The 15,085-nt window shown below is 37.2% G+C and overlaps 1 protein-coding gene and 2 long non-coding RNA genes across 9 annotated transcripts in view; 2 read left to right on the plus strand and 1 right to left on the minus strand.

Annotated features, from left to right (window-relative positions):
• The window catches only part of LOC100747969 (doublesex- and mab-3-related transcription factor A2), a 94,586-nt gene that overhangs the window by 68,391 nt on the left and 11,110 nt on the right, over nt 1-15,085 (plus strand). For 5 of the 7 annotated variants that reach the window (XM_024367390.2, XM_033320503.1, XM_024367388.2 and 2 more), the window contains one exon: nt 5,598-5,868. In XM_024367390.2, coding sequence (XP_024223158.1) covers nt 5,598-5,863 — 266 coding nt within the window. In that variant the 3' untranslated portion in view covers nt 5,864-5,868. Of the gene's footprint in view, nt 1-5,597; nt 5,869-15,085 lie in introns of those variants that run through there. The other 2 variants (XR_004461638.1, XR_004461637.1) reach the window with 2 other exon arrangements.
• On the plus strand, nt 935-3,653 carry LOC117151613. The gene is made up of 2 exons (XR_004461648.1): nt 935-1,446; nt 1,647-3,653. It is a non-coding gene; the product is annotated as an uncharacterized LOC117151613 (long non-coding RNA).
• On the minus strand, nt 3,217-14,792 carry LOC117151612. The gene is made up of 2 exons (XR_004461647.1): nt 14,710-14,792; nt 3,217-3,291 (listed from the first exon to the last, which is right to left on the minus strand). It is a non-coding gene; the product is annotated as an uncharacterized LOC117151612 (long non-coding RNA).

Here is a 15,085-nt window from a genome sequence, read left to right on the forward strand (position 1 = left end):
GCAACCGGTCACTGCTACCTCTATTTACAATTTTATTTGATTGTTTTAATGTTTTTATTGGCGCATAATCTATCATAATGAAATTACTACCATATATTTTAAGAATATTTTTAAAAAGAAGATATATATCTATGTGATAATCTGCAATAAATTTTCAATTTTTTTTTTTCTTTTTAATGAAACCCAATCAAAATTGCAATCGTTATTCTTGATTATCCTGTTTTTTCTGTAACTAATGTAGTTCAAATAATCGAGGCTCTACTATACTACGATATAAAACAGATTACAAAGATGAGTAATTGAAATGGAAGTGTACGGTAAACTGCAATCTCGTAGAAAGATTGGAAAATTTATTTCTTTGAAATATTCGATCTCGTTTCATAAATTGAATATGAGTTAAGAGGTAGGACAAAAAGGCGCGTAATTTTCTCCTGCATTGCGATAAATCGCTCAACTCGCCTATTTATACAAATGGTTCAATAGTCGCGTGTAAAACATGTACACGGTTGGATACACTGTGCGCGGAACAACTAATTAACCATTGAATCGTAAATGTTCGACGACGCCAATGACCGGTAGTTAATTCAGAGCTTTGAGACGTTTCACAGCTATACGATTACAAATAGTAACACTCGCTACGAATTTGTTTCTACACTCCGTGTCCAGCAGATGCTTCTAATAATATTAGCAGTAACATTATCAGGATCCTCTTGCAAAGTTAAAATAATATTATTTGCAAAGTTATACAATTCATGAATCACAAATTATGAATAATAGTATAGTGTTTCTTATAGAACAGTAACATGGTTATATACACAGTAACAAATAGACTGGATATTTATGGAAATTTATATTTTCAGAAATGTAATTAAAAAAGTGTAATTCATGCAGAAATTTGTTACGACAAGTTTTAACTCGGTCATGTCGGTAATTAATGATTTATTAAAGTACGTTTTAACGATTAATCGATAATTTTTCAAGTGAAGCTTATTTGTCTGTATATATCCTCGTACTTATGAACGGGAGTTGTATGCTATATCTTCCAGTAAAAAATTAGAAATAAAGATAGAAATCAATGTTATATCGAAGAAACAGCGTGTGATTCTTGGAACTTGTCAATGTGACGCACTGGGCCACGTGACGATAACTAGTATAGCTACTTATAAACAATAACACAACCGTGGGCGAAGGGAAAGAAAAGAAAACCCGTCGTTTATCGATACATTATATTTAGAGTGGTGCTACTATTCACGACGAATCGCACTTTAGTAACGCCACACGATTGTTAGTATTACCGGAAGTTATGGCAATTACTGCAAGCCGTTGCAAACGCGGGTGCAGCTGCGAATCCTATTTTCGAAAGCGCTCAGCGATATTTCTACTCTCTTTTTCGGCCGTGAAACAGTATGTTTCGCGTAGAACGTGACAACGGATATCCGTTACAAGGTCAGTGCTCATTCCCGAATTTTTGTAAGTTTATAACATTAGAACTGAACGTAAAAGAGCAGATTTGATAACATTTCTCATTTCCTACTGTTCGAATCTATATTTTTTAAAGCTACTATAAATTCTATACTTCTGTGACGGGTTCGTTTCGGGTTTTTTCTCGATTTGATTTATTCAACAGAAGCTTCTTCTTTCTTCAGATCTTCTGTTACAATCGTATCAAACGACAAACGTTATAACAGCGACTCGGTTGAAATTATAAGTTGATCTTTTATATGTTTTGGGAAAGATTGATTTGCTTAACAAATTTTTAACGAAAGAACACATTAAACGGAACGCAGGATGATTCTCTTACTAGAGTTTTCCCTTAAAAGACGGTGTAACCGCCCACTATCCGCCTAATTACGCTTCACTGTATGTATAAATATGCGAAAATTGAAAATGACACGCTCACACGTCACTTGTGACGTTGCAATGTTCGATCAGCGCCTTTTCTCGTGGTCTCCAGCGAGCGAATCTTCCTATACATTGTATATGTTGCTGGTTATCGAACAATGTCTGGAAGCAAGTATCAGAAGAGGCGGGAGGTTGATAAGTATTAATAGTGTATGTCTGATACGTAATTAGAGAGCGCATGGTAGAATTACAATTCCTCCTGGTGACATTAAATCACCATCCTCGGACAGCCGACCGATAATTTTTCATCGAGGACTAAATTATGAATTATCGTGGCTCGAGCACGTATCGAATCAAATGACGAACGATAAGAGGGCGACAGTCGCGACGCCAGAACGGAATTAACCAGCGACTGTGCATGCGAAGCCACGCTATTAAATATAATTTACGAATGGAGCAGCGTTTTTATGTACGGCTTTCGAACATGTCAGATTCATCTGGCCGACTGGAGCCTCGAAATAAATCATTCGATATTGAACGAAGCACCGATGCCTGGAAAAGAGAAGGAGAGTAAGGAAAGGCGAACCTTCGTCTTGAAATGCAATTTTCTCTCAAGTTATCGATGCTAATAGCATTACATTATTTAATGTAATGGCAAAAATTATCATGGTCAGAGATAGCACGTATTTTATATAATTACGATATCTACCGATGCTAGTTCGATTCACGGTTCCGCGTCAATGTTTATGAAAGCGTTAATAAAGTCGATGAAAATTATTTGTATTATTGAAACAATTGCTCAACGATTTTGTTCGATCGGACGGAAAAATGGGGATGAACGCGTATGAAACGGTTATTGTTTATTTTACAGAAATCTTCTGTAGTAATCTCCTAGTAATAAAGGACAGAGGAGCGGTCAGACGAAGAATTGTGTTATTGTTCATTAGGACGAAAAATTGTTTACAGTTTTAAAAACACGAATCTTTATCGCTATTTAGTGTATGGTACATACCTATGTCCTCTTATAGCTCTGAACTCTTTTTTTTTATCTGTATGTTTAAATACAGGGATTAATATTTAATTTTCATAAGCTTAAAATATTCCGATTTTCATAAGCTTATGTAAGATTTTCGAACGATGCAGGCTACGTTTACACCTTGACAAGAATGTGCGTGTGCGCGCGTGCGTGTGTGTATTTATTCCAAATTAAGGCTAACATCACGCGAATGAGATGTGCGATGCGATTCAAGGTCTTTTTCGTCTCAGTGCACGCAATCTGCAGCTCAGCTTTCAACTTCTCGGTTACGTGGTTACAATCAATTCTTCCTCCCAAATGCAATCTTCTTTCTTTCTTTGAAGGGTGAATTGATCTTCTTTTTTTAATGGTTTCTCCAGTTCTTCCAAATAAGAGGTCCTTACTCATCTTTTTTTCTTGACCGTGTCGATTATCTAAAATATGACCGATAAAGTGAATATATTATTACTTCGTATCACTAATTCTAGGTCTGATTGAAACGATTTATAAAAATGGAGGTTGAAATCTATTAAATTAATAATCAAAGTAATAACTTGCAGATAATTTTCAATTATGATCGCATTGCTGCACGCGTTCCCATTTTGACCTATAGTAACTGGTCAGTCATCGAAATCACGCCTTTTTCGAAATAATAATTACCAATTAAATTAAAACGAAATTATTTTAATATCGCGTTTGCACACATTGCAAGAGCAGGTTAGAATTACAATTTATTCTTAGTTAATGATAATTGCATACAATCGGAAGAAAAATTCTTGCCAAATGGATATGTCAATGTTTCATAATCACAATTAGAATTCAATGGACGATACGAATTGATCAAATAGAAATTATAAGCGCGGCGTTGGTCCTTAACGAGTTAAAATGAGAGAATCAACAAAAATTCATCTGCTAATGGATATTACGTAGACGCGTTTACCTTCTGTTATCGTTTTTTTACCCTGGAACGAGTCACAAAATACAATGAAAACGTCAGCACGTTGTTGATTAACTCAGCGAAAGTTGGCAATGATATAAACAGAAATAGCGGTAATTAAGTGGTAAAATGGTAGCACGAAATCGAGCAAGTAGCATTGTGGTCGTCATGTCTGTGCCATGGGGTGATAGGTTCTTTCACAGTTCCTCTGTGTACGTAGGCTGTTGTGAAAACCACGCCTCGAATATCGGCCATTTTGATGCATGAATGGATGGATTCCTATTGGTTATAACCCGCTGGAATTCAGGGTGCACAGTTTTTAGAATCCCCTTTAGACCCTTTAGGGATGATCTCTCCTTGCCTAAGTTCTATTGTGTCGAGAACAGCTTGGATGGTGAAAGCGGTTCCCGCCTATTTCACACCGGTGTCTCACTCCGATCCATTTTGTCGGCAGACGTGTAAGAGACACGGCGTTGCTTTATTTGGCTATTAGATATTCACAGAATAAGATTGTCCAATCGTTCTTATTCGACTCAAGTCTTCTGCGATGCTCAGGAAAGACAAACACGAAGAAAGGAAGACGATGCTATTGGAGTTTTTTTATTTACATGTATTTCTCTGAATAATTGCTTATTTTTTAAATGGATTCTTATATCTTTACCAGTTTTATTATCTTTAAATGTTGATGTCTGTATGCAACACATACGTCGGATATGATACATGTACGTGTGCAACTTAATTATAAAAAATACGGAATTTATTGGTTACAAGTAATATAAAGCGCATTCTATATAATTTTGTGCCTCTCCAAATTTTACTGCATCCCTCCATAATTGGGTAGCTTAGTTTTTCCTTTGGAGTAGTTTTTCCTTATCCTGATCAAATTTTCTTTTGGCCTTAATCTCTAATACGATGAAATGTGTAACGTAATACTTTTCTTTACACTGTAATTCGAAGTAAAGCAAAGAGAAGTTGCGTGCATCTCTGACGAGGTCAAACGAAAAGACGCGATCGGATTATTTCGTATAGTAGCGTTTGTTCGATAGTCGGTGGAGGAACAGTCCATGATGTCAACGTCAACACTCTCGTTACGAGAAAGGTGTAGTTAGGAACAATTTTATTAAACAACTTCGATAGTATTTTACGGCTGCATTATAAAATATTACATTTTTGGTTGGTATTATGATTCGATTATAAAATTGTACTTCGTCTTTGAAAAGATATAAGACATAAAAACGTAAGAATAATTTTTATAGAATTCTGTACGAGGAAGAGATCTAGCTACGAGCAAACTGAAACGATACACTTATTTAACTTGTTATTTATTTGATTTATTAGAACGGAAAAAATAAAAAAATTAGGTACATGAAAATAAAATAAAGTTATTGACTATTTTAAAAACAGTGAAAGCTTTTTGGAAATATTAGCAACCGATCGGTCTGCAACGATTATTTACCGTCGATCGAATATCATTCTTGTCGAATAAGCAAACATCAAGTCCGATATAATAAAATTAGGTATCTCATAAATTTCACTTAGCTTTAATCCTGCTACGGTTTTAAAATCGTTATGTCCTGGTTTCATTCTCGTTCCAACGAATGAAAGAACACTCGATATTTTAACAAAAGCTTTGCCATAAAATTGAAACGTAAAGTCGCAAGTAGTCAATAACGATCTTTTCGAAGTACGTTAGAAAATGACGATTACGTGGATAATGATTCGAAGGAAGTAGCAGGATTAGACAATTCTACGTAACGAGTACCGCGGGTATCCAATTTTTAATTCGTTTGTTCTCTTTAATAGCTAGCAACGAAATTCGAAATATGCACTTCTGGAAAGCAGTCAGGATGACCCAGCCTAGTCGATCGTTCCGTTGCACCGCAGCATGCACTGCGCCTACGGCACCTCCGACAGGACCGCCAACTTACGAGGGCCACGTGCCTTACATAGGGGTTGTACCACCTCCGAATCCTGTCCACTACAGACCGTTTTTGCGGCCTGAGAATGCTCATATACCAGGCACGAGAATACCATCGAGCCCGGATGGTCCTCCAGAACATTCAACGTAGCCTCGGTAAGTCTCCTTTAGCGTTCATCGTTATCAGTTATTGATATCAATAAGTATATATTTGAAGAGTTTCTAATTTGCGTTGAAATGTACTACGTTAGTACGATGTAGTGTAATCTGTTAGATTAAGAAAGAGATGTTTAGCAAATATGCAGAAATCTGAAAGAACGTAATGTAAATCTTTTTAATTGCAAAGAAATACGATTAATCTTGCAAAATTCGTTTATTTGTAGAAAACGATCGTAATTTGAACCTACGTTTGCTATGTGCTTACTAAAAAATCAGTTGTACTTGTAGAAATGAGATCAGTATGAAAATAGTTATGAAACAGCGACAAAATTGCGAAGAACGAAACTAGTACGAATTTCCGGCGGAAACTTCGAGTGGGATAAGTTTTCGTTTTAGAATATAAAACGTTTTCTGTCTTCCTTCTACGTTCTGTTCCCTCCTTTCCTCTCACACCCTTATTTCGTCTAGATCGTTCGAAGCCGAAGTCGTAATCGCAAATCCGGCACACATAAAACTGATTCTAACCTATAAAATGCCCTTCCATTCGAGAGCGAGTCAGACCGCATCGCTTAGACCAGCGAAGTATTTCTCGGTTCCTTTATGTTTCCTTCTTCCGTTCCTTTCTCCTTCTTCTTCATTTTACGTTCACTGTCTATGGAACTTATTTCCTTGACAATTTCCACCATCGTCGTTGAAACTCGCGCATTTCTTCAACATTGTTTTATTACACCCTCTGAATTTAGACAAATTCTGTCGGATGTAGCGTGGAGTCCTGTGTATGCGCTAGATACGTATGCCACCATTGAACGTAGTACTTTATCGAAGATTTCATTAAAATGTGAACGTGTCTTCTATCAGGGTTCTGATGTGCAATTAGTTGAGAAGTTCTGTAATATTCTGGTTTCTTTCGTTAAATTTTCTATTGGCTCTAACAGTTTGAAATGACAACAACTACAGAGCATATACTCGTATTTCGAACTTACTTACTTTAATATATTCGATTGACTTTGTATCAGAGAAAAATCATAAACCTCTTCGTAACAGAAATAAAAGAAATTCATCAATATTATTTTTAAGTAGATATTTAGACAAGTAGATATAAGACAATCAAACTTGCTCCGCTAATTTAAGAGACAAAACCACTCGATGTCATTCGTTTCAGAACGGAATTACGTATTTTTTTCTTCAGAATTTGTTAAGGAAACTATATTTCTTTTTAATGGGAGGGTTTAGAGTCGCATTAACATCGTAGTCCTTTAACTCCTTTCCCAAACCAATGATACATATATACGCGGATATTTCGATACAATTTTTTGTTTAAACTCAATGAAATAGCGTCTCGTAATTGGATTTTATCGAAACCAGCAGCGAAGCGATCGTGAAGATAAGATTCTACTGCGGAACGAAACGAGACCAAACTGCAAGGAAATGTGTATGTATACATATATGCACCGTTTATAGCGAGAAATTTTCGATGAATGCATCTGACCAATTTCATCAAAGCTGCCGCTCCAAATGAACCTCTGCTAACGCGGCAACTTAAAGGTGCGGACTCAGTTTTAACGATGACAACACCATAAAGAATCAAATTTACGAGTACTTTTGACTACCCTTCTTTGGGTGATCATCCCCACTTTACCAAGATTCTCAGTTAGTCCTTCTATTTCCTTAACCTTGGTGCATCTCGGAGGAATATTCGTGTTCCACGATGGGGTGGAAACGTGTCAGTTGTTGATGATTTTTCATATACGTTATTGTTCTTATATGTATGCGTGTTACTTAAGTAATTATGCAGTAATTATGCAGTGATACTATGCAAGTGAAACGTAGAATCTGATATAAAAAGGTTTCATTGGAAGATAAGAATATGCGTAAATATTGCTTGTAGTCGCTGTACTTATCTAAGCAATGGATGTTTTATTACAAACTACTGAACCACTAAAGTCTACCAAGTTAAATCGGCAATCTAACATGTTTCATATACACAGGTGGATACATCATTACATATATCTGTTATGTTACAGAAATGCGATCTACAGAATGCTTCGAAATTTTTAGTACTCGCGATAATTTACCATGATTTAGATCGTGTGATAGTAAAAGAAATTTAACAAGAGAGGTCAGGGTGATGTTGCGTCCGCCATAGGAACGGTGAATCATGTGCGTCAGACGAGAGTACCGTTGGACGGTGGCCAAATTTAAATCTTTAACACAGCTACTTCACTGAAAGATTTCGCGAACAGATACGACAGGTCAATCTTATCTCGTTTATACATGACATTGATGCTTTGTTTTAAAGAGGGAACAGAGTCAATAAATTCAGGACTATAAAGGATATATCCGAACTGGCATTTTTCTCCGCCAGGGATGATATAAAGGCAACGATTTGGGTATCGTAACTAAGAAACGAAAGCAGATTTCTTTTCGTGTTTCTGTTGATAATACCGAATTCAGAGCAACCTGTTATCTATTCTTCTATGGAAATTGTATTTATGGAGCAATTTGTTTGGGCTTATTGACATTTTGCGAATGCAAGAATAAGTTGTATGTAAATGTCATTGGATTCAGAACTTCTACCGAACGAATGATTTGTGTTGTAAATGTATGTACCTACGGTACTGTAAAGATAAAGATACTCGATATTATTTTAATTTTCTTGGCAACAAGAGTTTTTTTTTCGGGAAATCTTGTCAAACGATTTTTCAGTATTTTCATCTACTACCGTCTGCCATATTTCTTCTTTGGTATTTCAAAAAACATACTTACGTTCCCTCTTTTTCTCATCTAATTAAAAGCAAATACAACTACAAACAACCATAAACCATAAAGGACCACAAAGAAGATTATCCAAAGATTCACTTCTGCAAAATCCATTTTATGTTTGTGGAAATTTTGTGCTATCGTTATGAAATCATTACTGCAGTTATGGATACCTGTATGCACATACGTATAGACTGCATTTATGGAGAATTCAAAGATGCAAAAACGCATACAGTGCATGTAGACGATACGTAGAAATATTTACAGCAAAGTATCGAGATGATACTTTGGTAGATGAAACAAATCTCCTGGCTAGGAGAACTCTCTTGTTATTATTAAAAAATATTTGAAAAAAGGAAGAAATTGATCGTTCCAAGGTCTCAAATTCTACGACAGGGTTGAATCATCGTTGTACCTTTTGTACACAGAACAGATCAATGAACAATATGTTTGTAACATACGTCCACAGGGACAATTCTTTTCATTGCTGATTCGAATCGTCCAAGGCGTTTACGAGCGGGCCAAAGACACGGGGACCGCGAACCCTGGCGTATCCTCGCGAGGATCGTGTTTGTTTCGTGATTCGCGAGACGATTTCGACTTTGCTAGTGTCTGTCACATAAACTCTGCTAGTTTACTGCAGCCGAAGTAAAATAAGTTGGAGTCAGGGGTGCGCCTCGCTTACGACTTCGCGGTGACGGATAGAGAGGAAAGAACGAGAGGACGGACAGAGGAAGCGAAGCAAGGGGAAAAGGAGAGGAAAAAATACCGCGAGTTGTAAAGCAAACCGCGTTTACGACCGTCGTTAAATTCGTTCTGAGAGACCTGTCCGATAACATTGACGCTGCCAGCTGCAGAAAACAGAAGTAACCCTCTCTGCCGCGATATGCTTGCAATTCTGATCGAATACCACGATCGATGAGCTTTTACTGCCTTTTTTTTAAGACTTTTATATGTGTATTTCTTCGTACGTATATTAAAGTATACACATTTTATGAATTGGATATTGTAATGCTGTTTTGAAAAATGAATACTGGGATAAGATAGGTTACGTTTTAACGTGATATAACGCCAATGCAAACTTTATAAATATTTAAACGAATGCGAAATGAAAATTAGTCATTATCATTGAATTTTTGTAAGAATTAAAAACAGATGAAAGCTACACTTTTACAACAATTTCAGTAATAGGCGATTATAAATAATGTACAATAGTTAGTCAATTAATAACTGAAGGTTACAATTAATATTCTTATCGTCATTAATTGCGATGTAACGTTTAAATTCGCTATTTATTTATTAAAATTCTCTTTCTCTCGTGAAATGAATATTTGAATCTTTCCTTAGATGTAACAAGCATCGAGTGCTTCTTACATTTCTAAACTCGACCAGTTAATAATTTCATGATGCTGAAAATTGTTTCGAAACCAACGAATTCGATAAATTTTCGATGAGAATGGAAACTAGTCAGCGGTATCTGAAAACAGTACGATAATATGGATCTCGGCGAAGGAAAACTTTATTGCTCACATAAATTCTCTCTTATAATTTAAATAAGCGTGCTCAAAATTTACAACTGGACGTGTAGAAAATATCCTGTAAACGCGTTAAAGGGTTATCGACGCGCGACGCTATAGCCGACGAAACGGCTTATATATTTTATCTGATATAAGTGTGCAACAATAAAGATCTAATCGTTGTGTGCACATTACAAGATAAAACCGCTGACTATGAGCGCATATCTTTTTTGTACACGTGTAGTAAAAACGCTCAGATTTATACCCTGTTCATTGATGAATACCTTCGATGTTACAAAATATTCATTACGATCGTCGAGTGCCTTGGGATCGCTTTTTAATTTCATACACGACTATGCGTTAAGTCTTTTTGTCTTTTTTTGGGTTGAGTCGCGTCAGAAGTGAAAATCTTTGCATCAAAGAATTGCAAAAGCATTAAATATCATGCTGCGAATGTTCGGTAAAGATCCGATAACTGACGAATAAGGACCGATAGCTGATGAGAAGAATATGACATTTTTGAAAATGTAAAAATAATTTGGACTTGAACAGTTAACATTTTTCATGTTTGTCAATGACAGGCTTGTAAATGCTTCCACGATCATAAAAAATTTTAAGATGCTGGGATATGCGGAATACACGTACATGGCGTGTAAAAATATATTACGTATTCGAAGTAAAATATGCTCTATAACATTTAATATTAATGGTTAAAGAAAATCCCTACTAAGGCCGTATTTCATTACTTACATTTATAAAAATATTAAGTTAAATAAACATAGGATATAGGAACGATCTTCTTGTAACATCTTTCTTCCTGAAAAGCACAAAGAGCGATTAATGCCAGACGTCGCACGTTTATGAAATGTAGCTTTCTTTTCACGAAAATTTATTGCTGAAATTATGTTCCATGATATTTCTTCGGCTAAAAACATTAAACTTTCGAAATATTTCAACACTTTAACGAGCTATGAAAGGGGAAACTACTCGATTGTACAACTTGTAAGAAAAACAAAAATCCTGATTGCGTTCCTTGCCGTGGATTATTGAAATATAATTTATAGGTGCAATAAAAATTAGTTTCAACTTACACGTGTTGAATTACCTATATTCCTAAGAAGAAATGGAAATGATCGAGCCAGTTGTTCCGCGCTAGATAGTTGGTAGCGATGAAAGATTGATATTGTAAATCACTTGTAATTAATTATTATGTGTTATTATATTTTCTAAATTGTTGATTCTAATCTTTTCGTTATCTTATTATACTGTCGAAAGACGATGAACCATTTCTTGGTCGTCATATCTGAAAGAGTTAGCTCCTTCATCAACTCAAAGGAACCCCGGTCGAACTAAAAATAGATTATTTAAATTCTGCAACAAATCAAGAGAAAGATCGGGACGGGTGTATAATAAAAAGCAAATCTGAAAATTGAATTCAACTCGTACAAAGTAATTAATGCGAGGATCGTGAGAGAAAGGGAAAGAAAGAAAGAAAGAAAAACGGAGATAAGCGTTGTAAGACCTTGACGGCGATCGTCGGCCCTATTCTCTACGAATGGAGGCGCAATTCCCAAGACAAAGCAATAATTAACAGCAGCTAAGTGCGTGAGCCGACGCCGGCTCTTCTTCATCCTCATCATCGTCGTGTCTTCCACGTACATGCGCCAAGAATCAGGGAGCGTTAAGCAATGTAACAGGCCCGACTCTGCTGGCAAAAGGAGTTTTACTACTTTCTAACCACAGTCGCGGGCTACAATTAAACCCCCATAAAACCTCGTCGTAACTTTTTTAAAAGCGACCGACCATTCTCTCGCGCGTATCCAAGCTCCCTTCGTTTGCTGGGCAAAAACCACGCTATATTGCATCCTTAATGAAGCCTCGAGACGTTATGGGTATCGACGTCTTCCGGTCAACCCAAAACCGCCATGCTGCAGCGTTGCGTTCGTTTGTCTTGGCCTTTCCTCCCCCGGTAAAGTTCTAATTTCACGAAAACCTTAAATTTTAGGAGCTTGGACTTTACAGCGAGTTCAAAACAGGAATATAAGATTGTGCTACTGTACTAGATTCGATGAGCGGAGCCAATAGGATTGAACATTCCAGCTATTTTCTAATGTCGCGTTGGCTTAAACCTTTCCATTTAAATAGATATTTGACAGAAAGTCTTGATAAATAACCCCCTTGCGATTCTGCTAAATAGAATCGAATCTCGATAATCGAACTTTTATCACGTCATAAACCTTTAAAAGGCTACAATTTTATTCATTTCGTCCCACTCCGCTCTGAAAACTTGTACAAGTTATCGAATTATTTTCCACGTATTTAGGTTACTGTTACTTTACCTTCATAAATCGAATTAGAAGAAGTTCGATCGCTGCAAGTCAAAGTCACTGCCGCTTCACTCGCATCAGCATCCTTGGTGTCCTTAGAAAATAAATAATTGACCTGTAATGATTGCATATGTCTTTCTTTAAGTTTGAACAATGCGTAAAATATTGATCTTTGTATTTGACAAAATTTCCATAACTCGAACGTTTTACTTCTTTCCTCGAGATTCGAGTTATCGAGGTTCGACTATTCCAGGACATATTCACAGTAAGAAACGCAACAAAACATTCCGTAAAGCATATTTTTTTCGAAACAAAACCTGTCTTCTTATCCGTGGCTAGAAGCATGGCGCTAAACGTTCGATCGCTTCGTACGATTTTCATCATGCGGTCATTCGCAGCGGGAATCGTTCGATCGCCACGTGATTCGTCGACACATTGCACGGTTAAATGAACGTAGATAAGAAATGAATCGCGGGATGTAGAGCCACGAGACGCTCGCCACGAAATTAGCCCCCGCAAGAGAGGACGCGAAGAAGAAGAGAAGAGGAACTGTTCTTTAAGACTCTGGCTAAGCAGGCTGTGGAGAACCTCGAAACCGGCCAATTTCTCGGGATCTTGAAGCAGACAGCGTGCACGCAGTGGCTCGACGTGGGAGCTGGCGGTGGGCGGGTAGGGGACGTGTAAAAAGGCGAAGAAGAAGGTTAAAGAAGGAACCTGACAAGCAGCCGTGCGGGGCTTTAGCGGGGACTGACGTTTACGGCCCGGAGCGGTCGACCTAACGTCAGTAAAACTTAAGAAGAAATACAAGCGAAGTCCGCATCGACAGTTAAAGTCATACGCGCGAAAATACAACCGGGCTTCTATGAAATACGACGTCTGTTGAGCGCCTACCTTTGGCCAGCAACAGTCAACCGAGGTCCACCCAGGATACGCGTCTCGTTAATGAAAAGAACACCGCCTCCTACCGATCCTCTCATGGACGATAATCGAGTTCTATGACCTAACGAAATCGAATGGCCACCCGCGATCAAGAGATCGTTACAACTTTCGTTGTCAACGAGAGGAAATTCTGTGCTCGGTTTTTGAAGTCAGAGACCGTGAGGAGAACGCAAGAACTGTGATCGCGTCTGTACGTCAAGGGAAACGTAAAACCAAAGGGTATTCGAGCGAAGCGAATAGTTGATCGATTCCTCGAGGCCACATCTTTACTTCGTTGTTAGGATTTCGAAGGAGACCTTGTAGAAAATTGGACGCGCCTGTGGCTCTTCCAAGAGGCTGAGGAATGCCATAGATAGGAATAAATTGGTATTGGTCGATCTTTTATCGGTTTTTGTTAGCGTATTGTCATTTTTACAAAATCATCCGAAAAAATATTTTTTGAATGCTCGTAATTATGGGAAAGAATTTTTTAGTCTGTATAACCTATATTCGCTTACCTGTCAAAGCTTAAAAATGCTTAAACAAGCAATAATGTTCGAAACAAGATACATATGTATATAGAATTTCAATGTTCTTAACGAGTAATCGTTCATTCCGCCATAAAGATATCGGACAGGAAACATGACCGAGCATTTGTTGCGAATTAAGAGGTTGGCGTTCTAAATGTGCTTTTTAGAATTAAATAAGCATGATCAAGAAGGCGATACATAATAAGAGCACGTAAGTAGAAATAGTAAAAGGCAAATCGAAATGATAGATCTCGCTGTTTCGCAATAACTTTTATTCTACAAATAAGAGTAAAATGAGAATTTCATTTGATCATGATAATTACAAACGTATGCATCCTCGTTACAAACGTGCGAATACGTACATGTAATATATCCCATCTCCAGATAACACGCATTATTTATTACTAGATTGAGGATCTTTATGAAAATTCATATTATTACGAACGTAACTAGACCAATAATAACCTAGTAATAAAGTAATAACCTAAATAGAGGTTTGCTTTCTTTTTGTAAATATTATTATAGACATTTCGTATAGTTTTGAAACTTGCATGTATCCTATGCACATTTGCATCTTTACATTTGCCATAAACGAGTAAATATCCGTAGTATATTTATTGGAAAAAGAAACTAAGAACGTCACGAAGAAGGTTGAATTTGTGGCCGAAGTGACCGACGATTCGCTAGGATAGGTATTATTTGAAGCATTCGTGCTGATTTTATGGTCTTCCTGCCCCTTATGGAGGACGCGAACGGGGTAGAAGTGAGAATTCGCGAAGCACTTACCAGCAGACGATAAACTTCCAGCCACCGACTCCACAACCGCCGTAGCCGTTTCCATTTTAGCTACGTGCCTGGATGTGTCTTCTTCTCCTTAGATCTCCTTTACGACCAGCCTCCTCTGGTCCTGAAATCTGCCTAGATCAATCGTCGGATGAAAGTCTTTGTCCAGGAACCATTCAACCGTTCGGTACGTTCACAGCTTACGGACCATCGTGATTATTCCTTTTCATTTCTCAGTTAAACTCCTTTTAAAACTATGTCGTACGTTGACACACGGCACATAACACCCGAAAGCAATTTATTTTTATGCGACTTTTAGTGTTGCCATGGAGATAGGAAATCCCTCGTGATGGTGTATGTCTAATTACATACTCATACA

This window comes from Bombus impatiens, unplaced genomic scaffold (assembly GCF_000188095.3).
Source record: "Bombus impatiens unplaced genomic scaffold, BIMP_2.2 scf_0318, whole genome shotgun sequence".
In the NCBI taxonomy this organism is placed as follows: domain Eukaryota; kingdom Metazoa; phylum Arthropoda; class Insecta; order Hymenoptera; family Apidae; genus Bombus; species Bombus impatiens.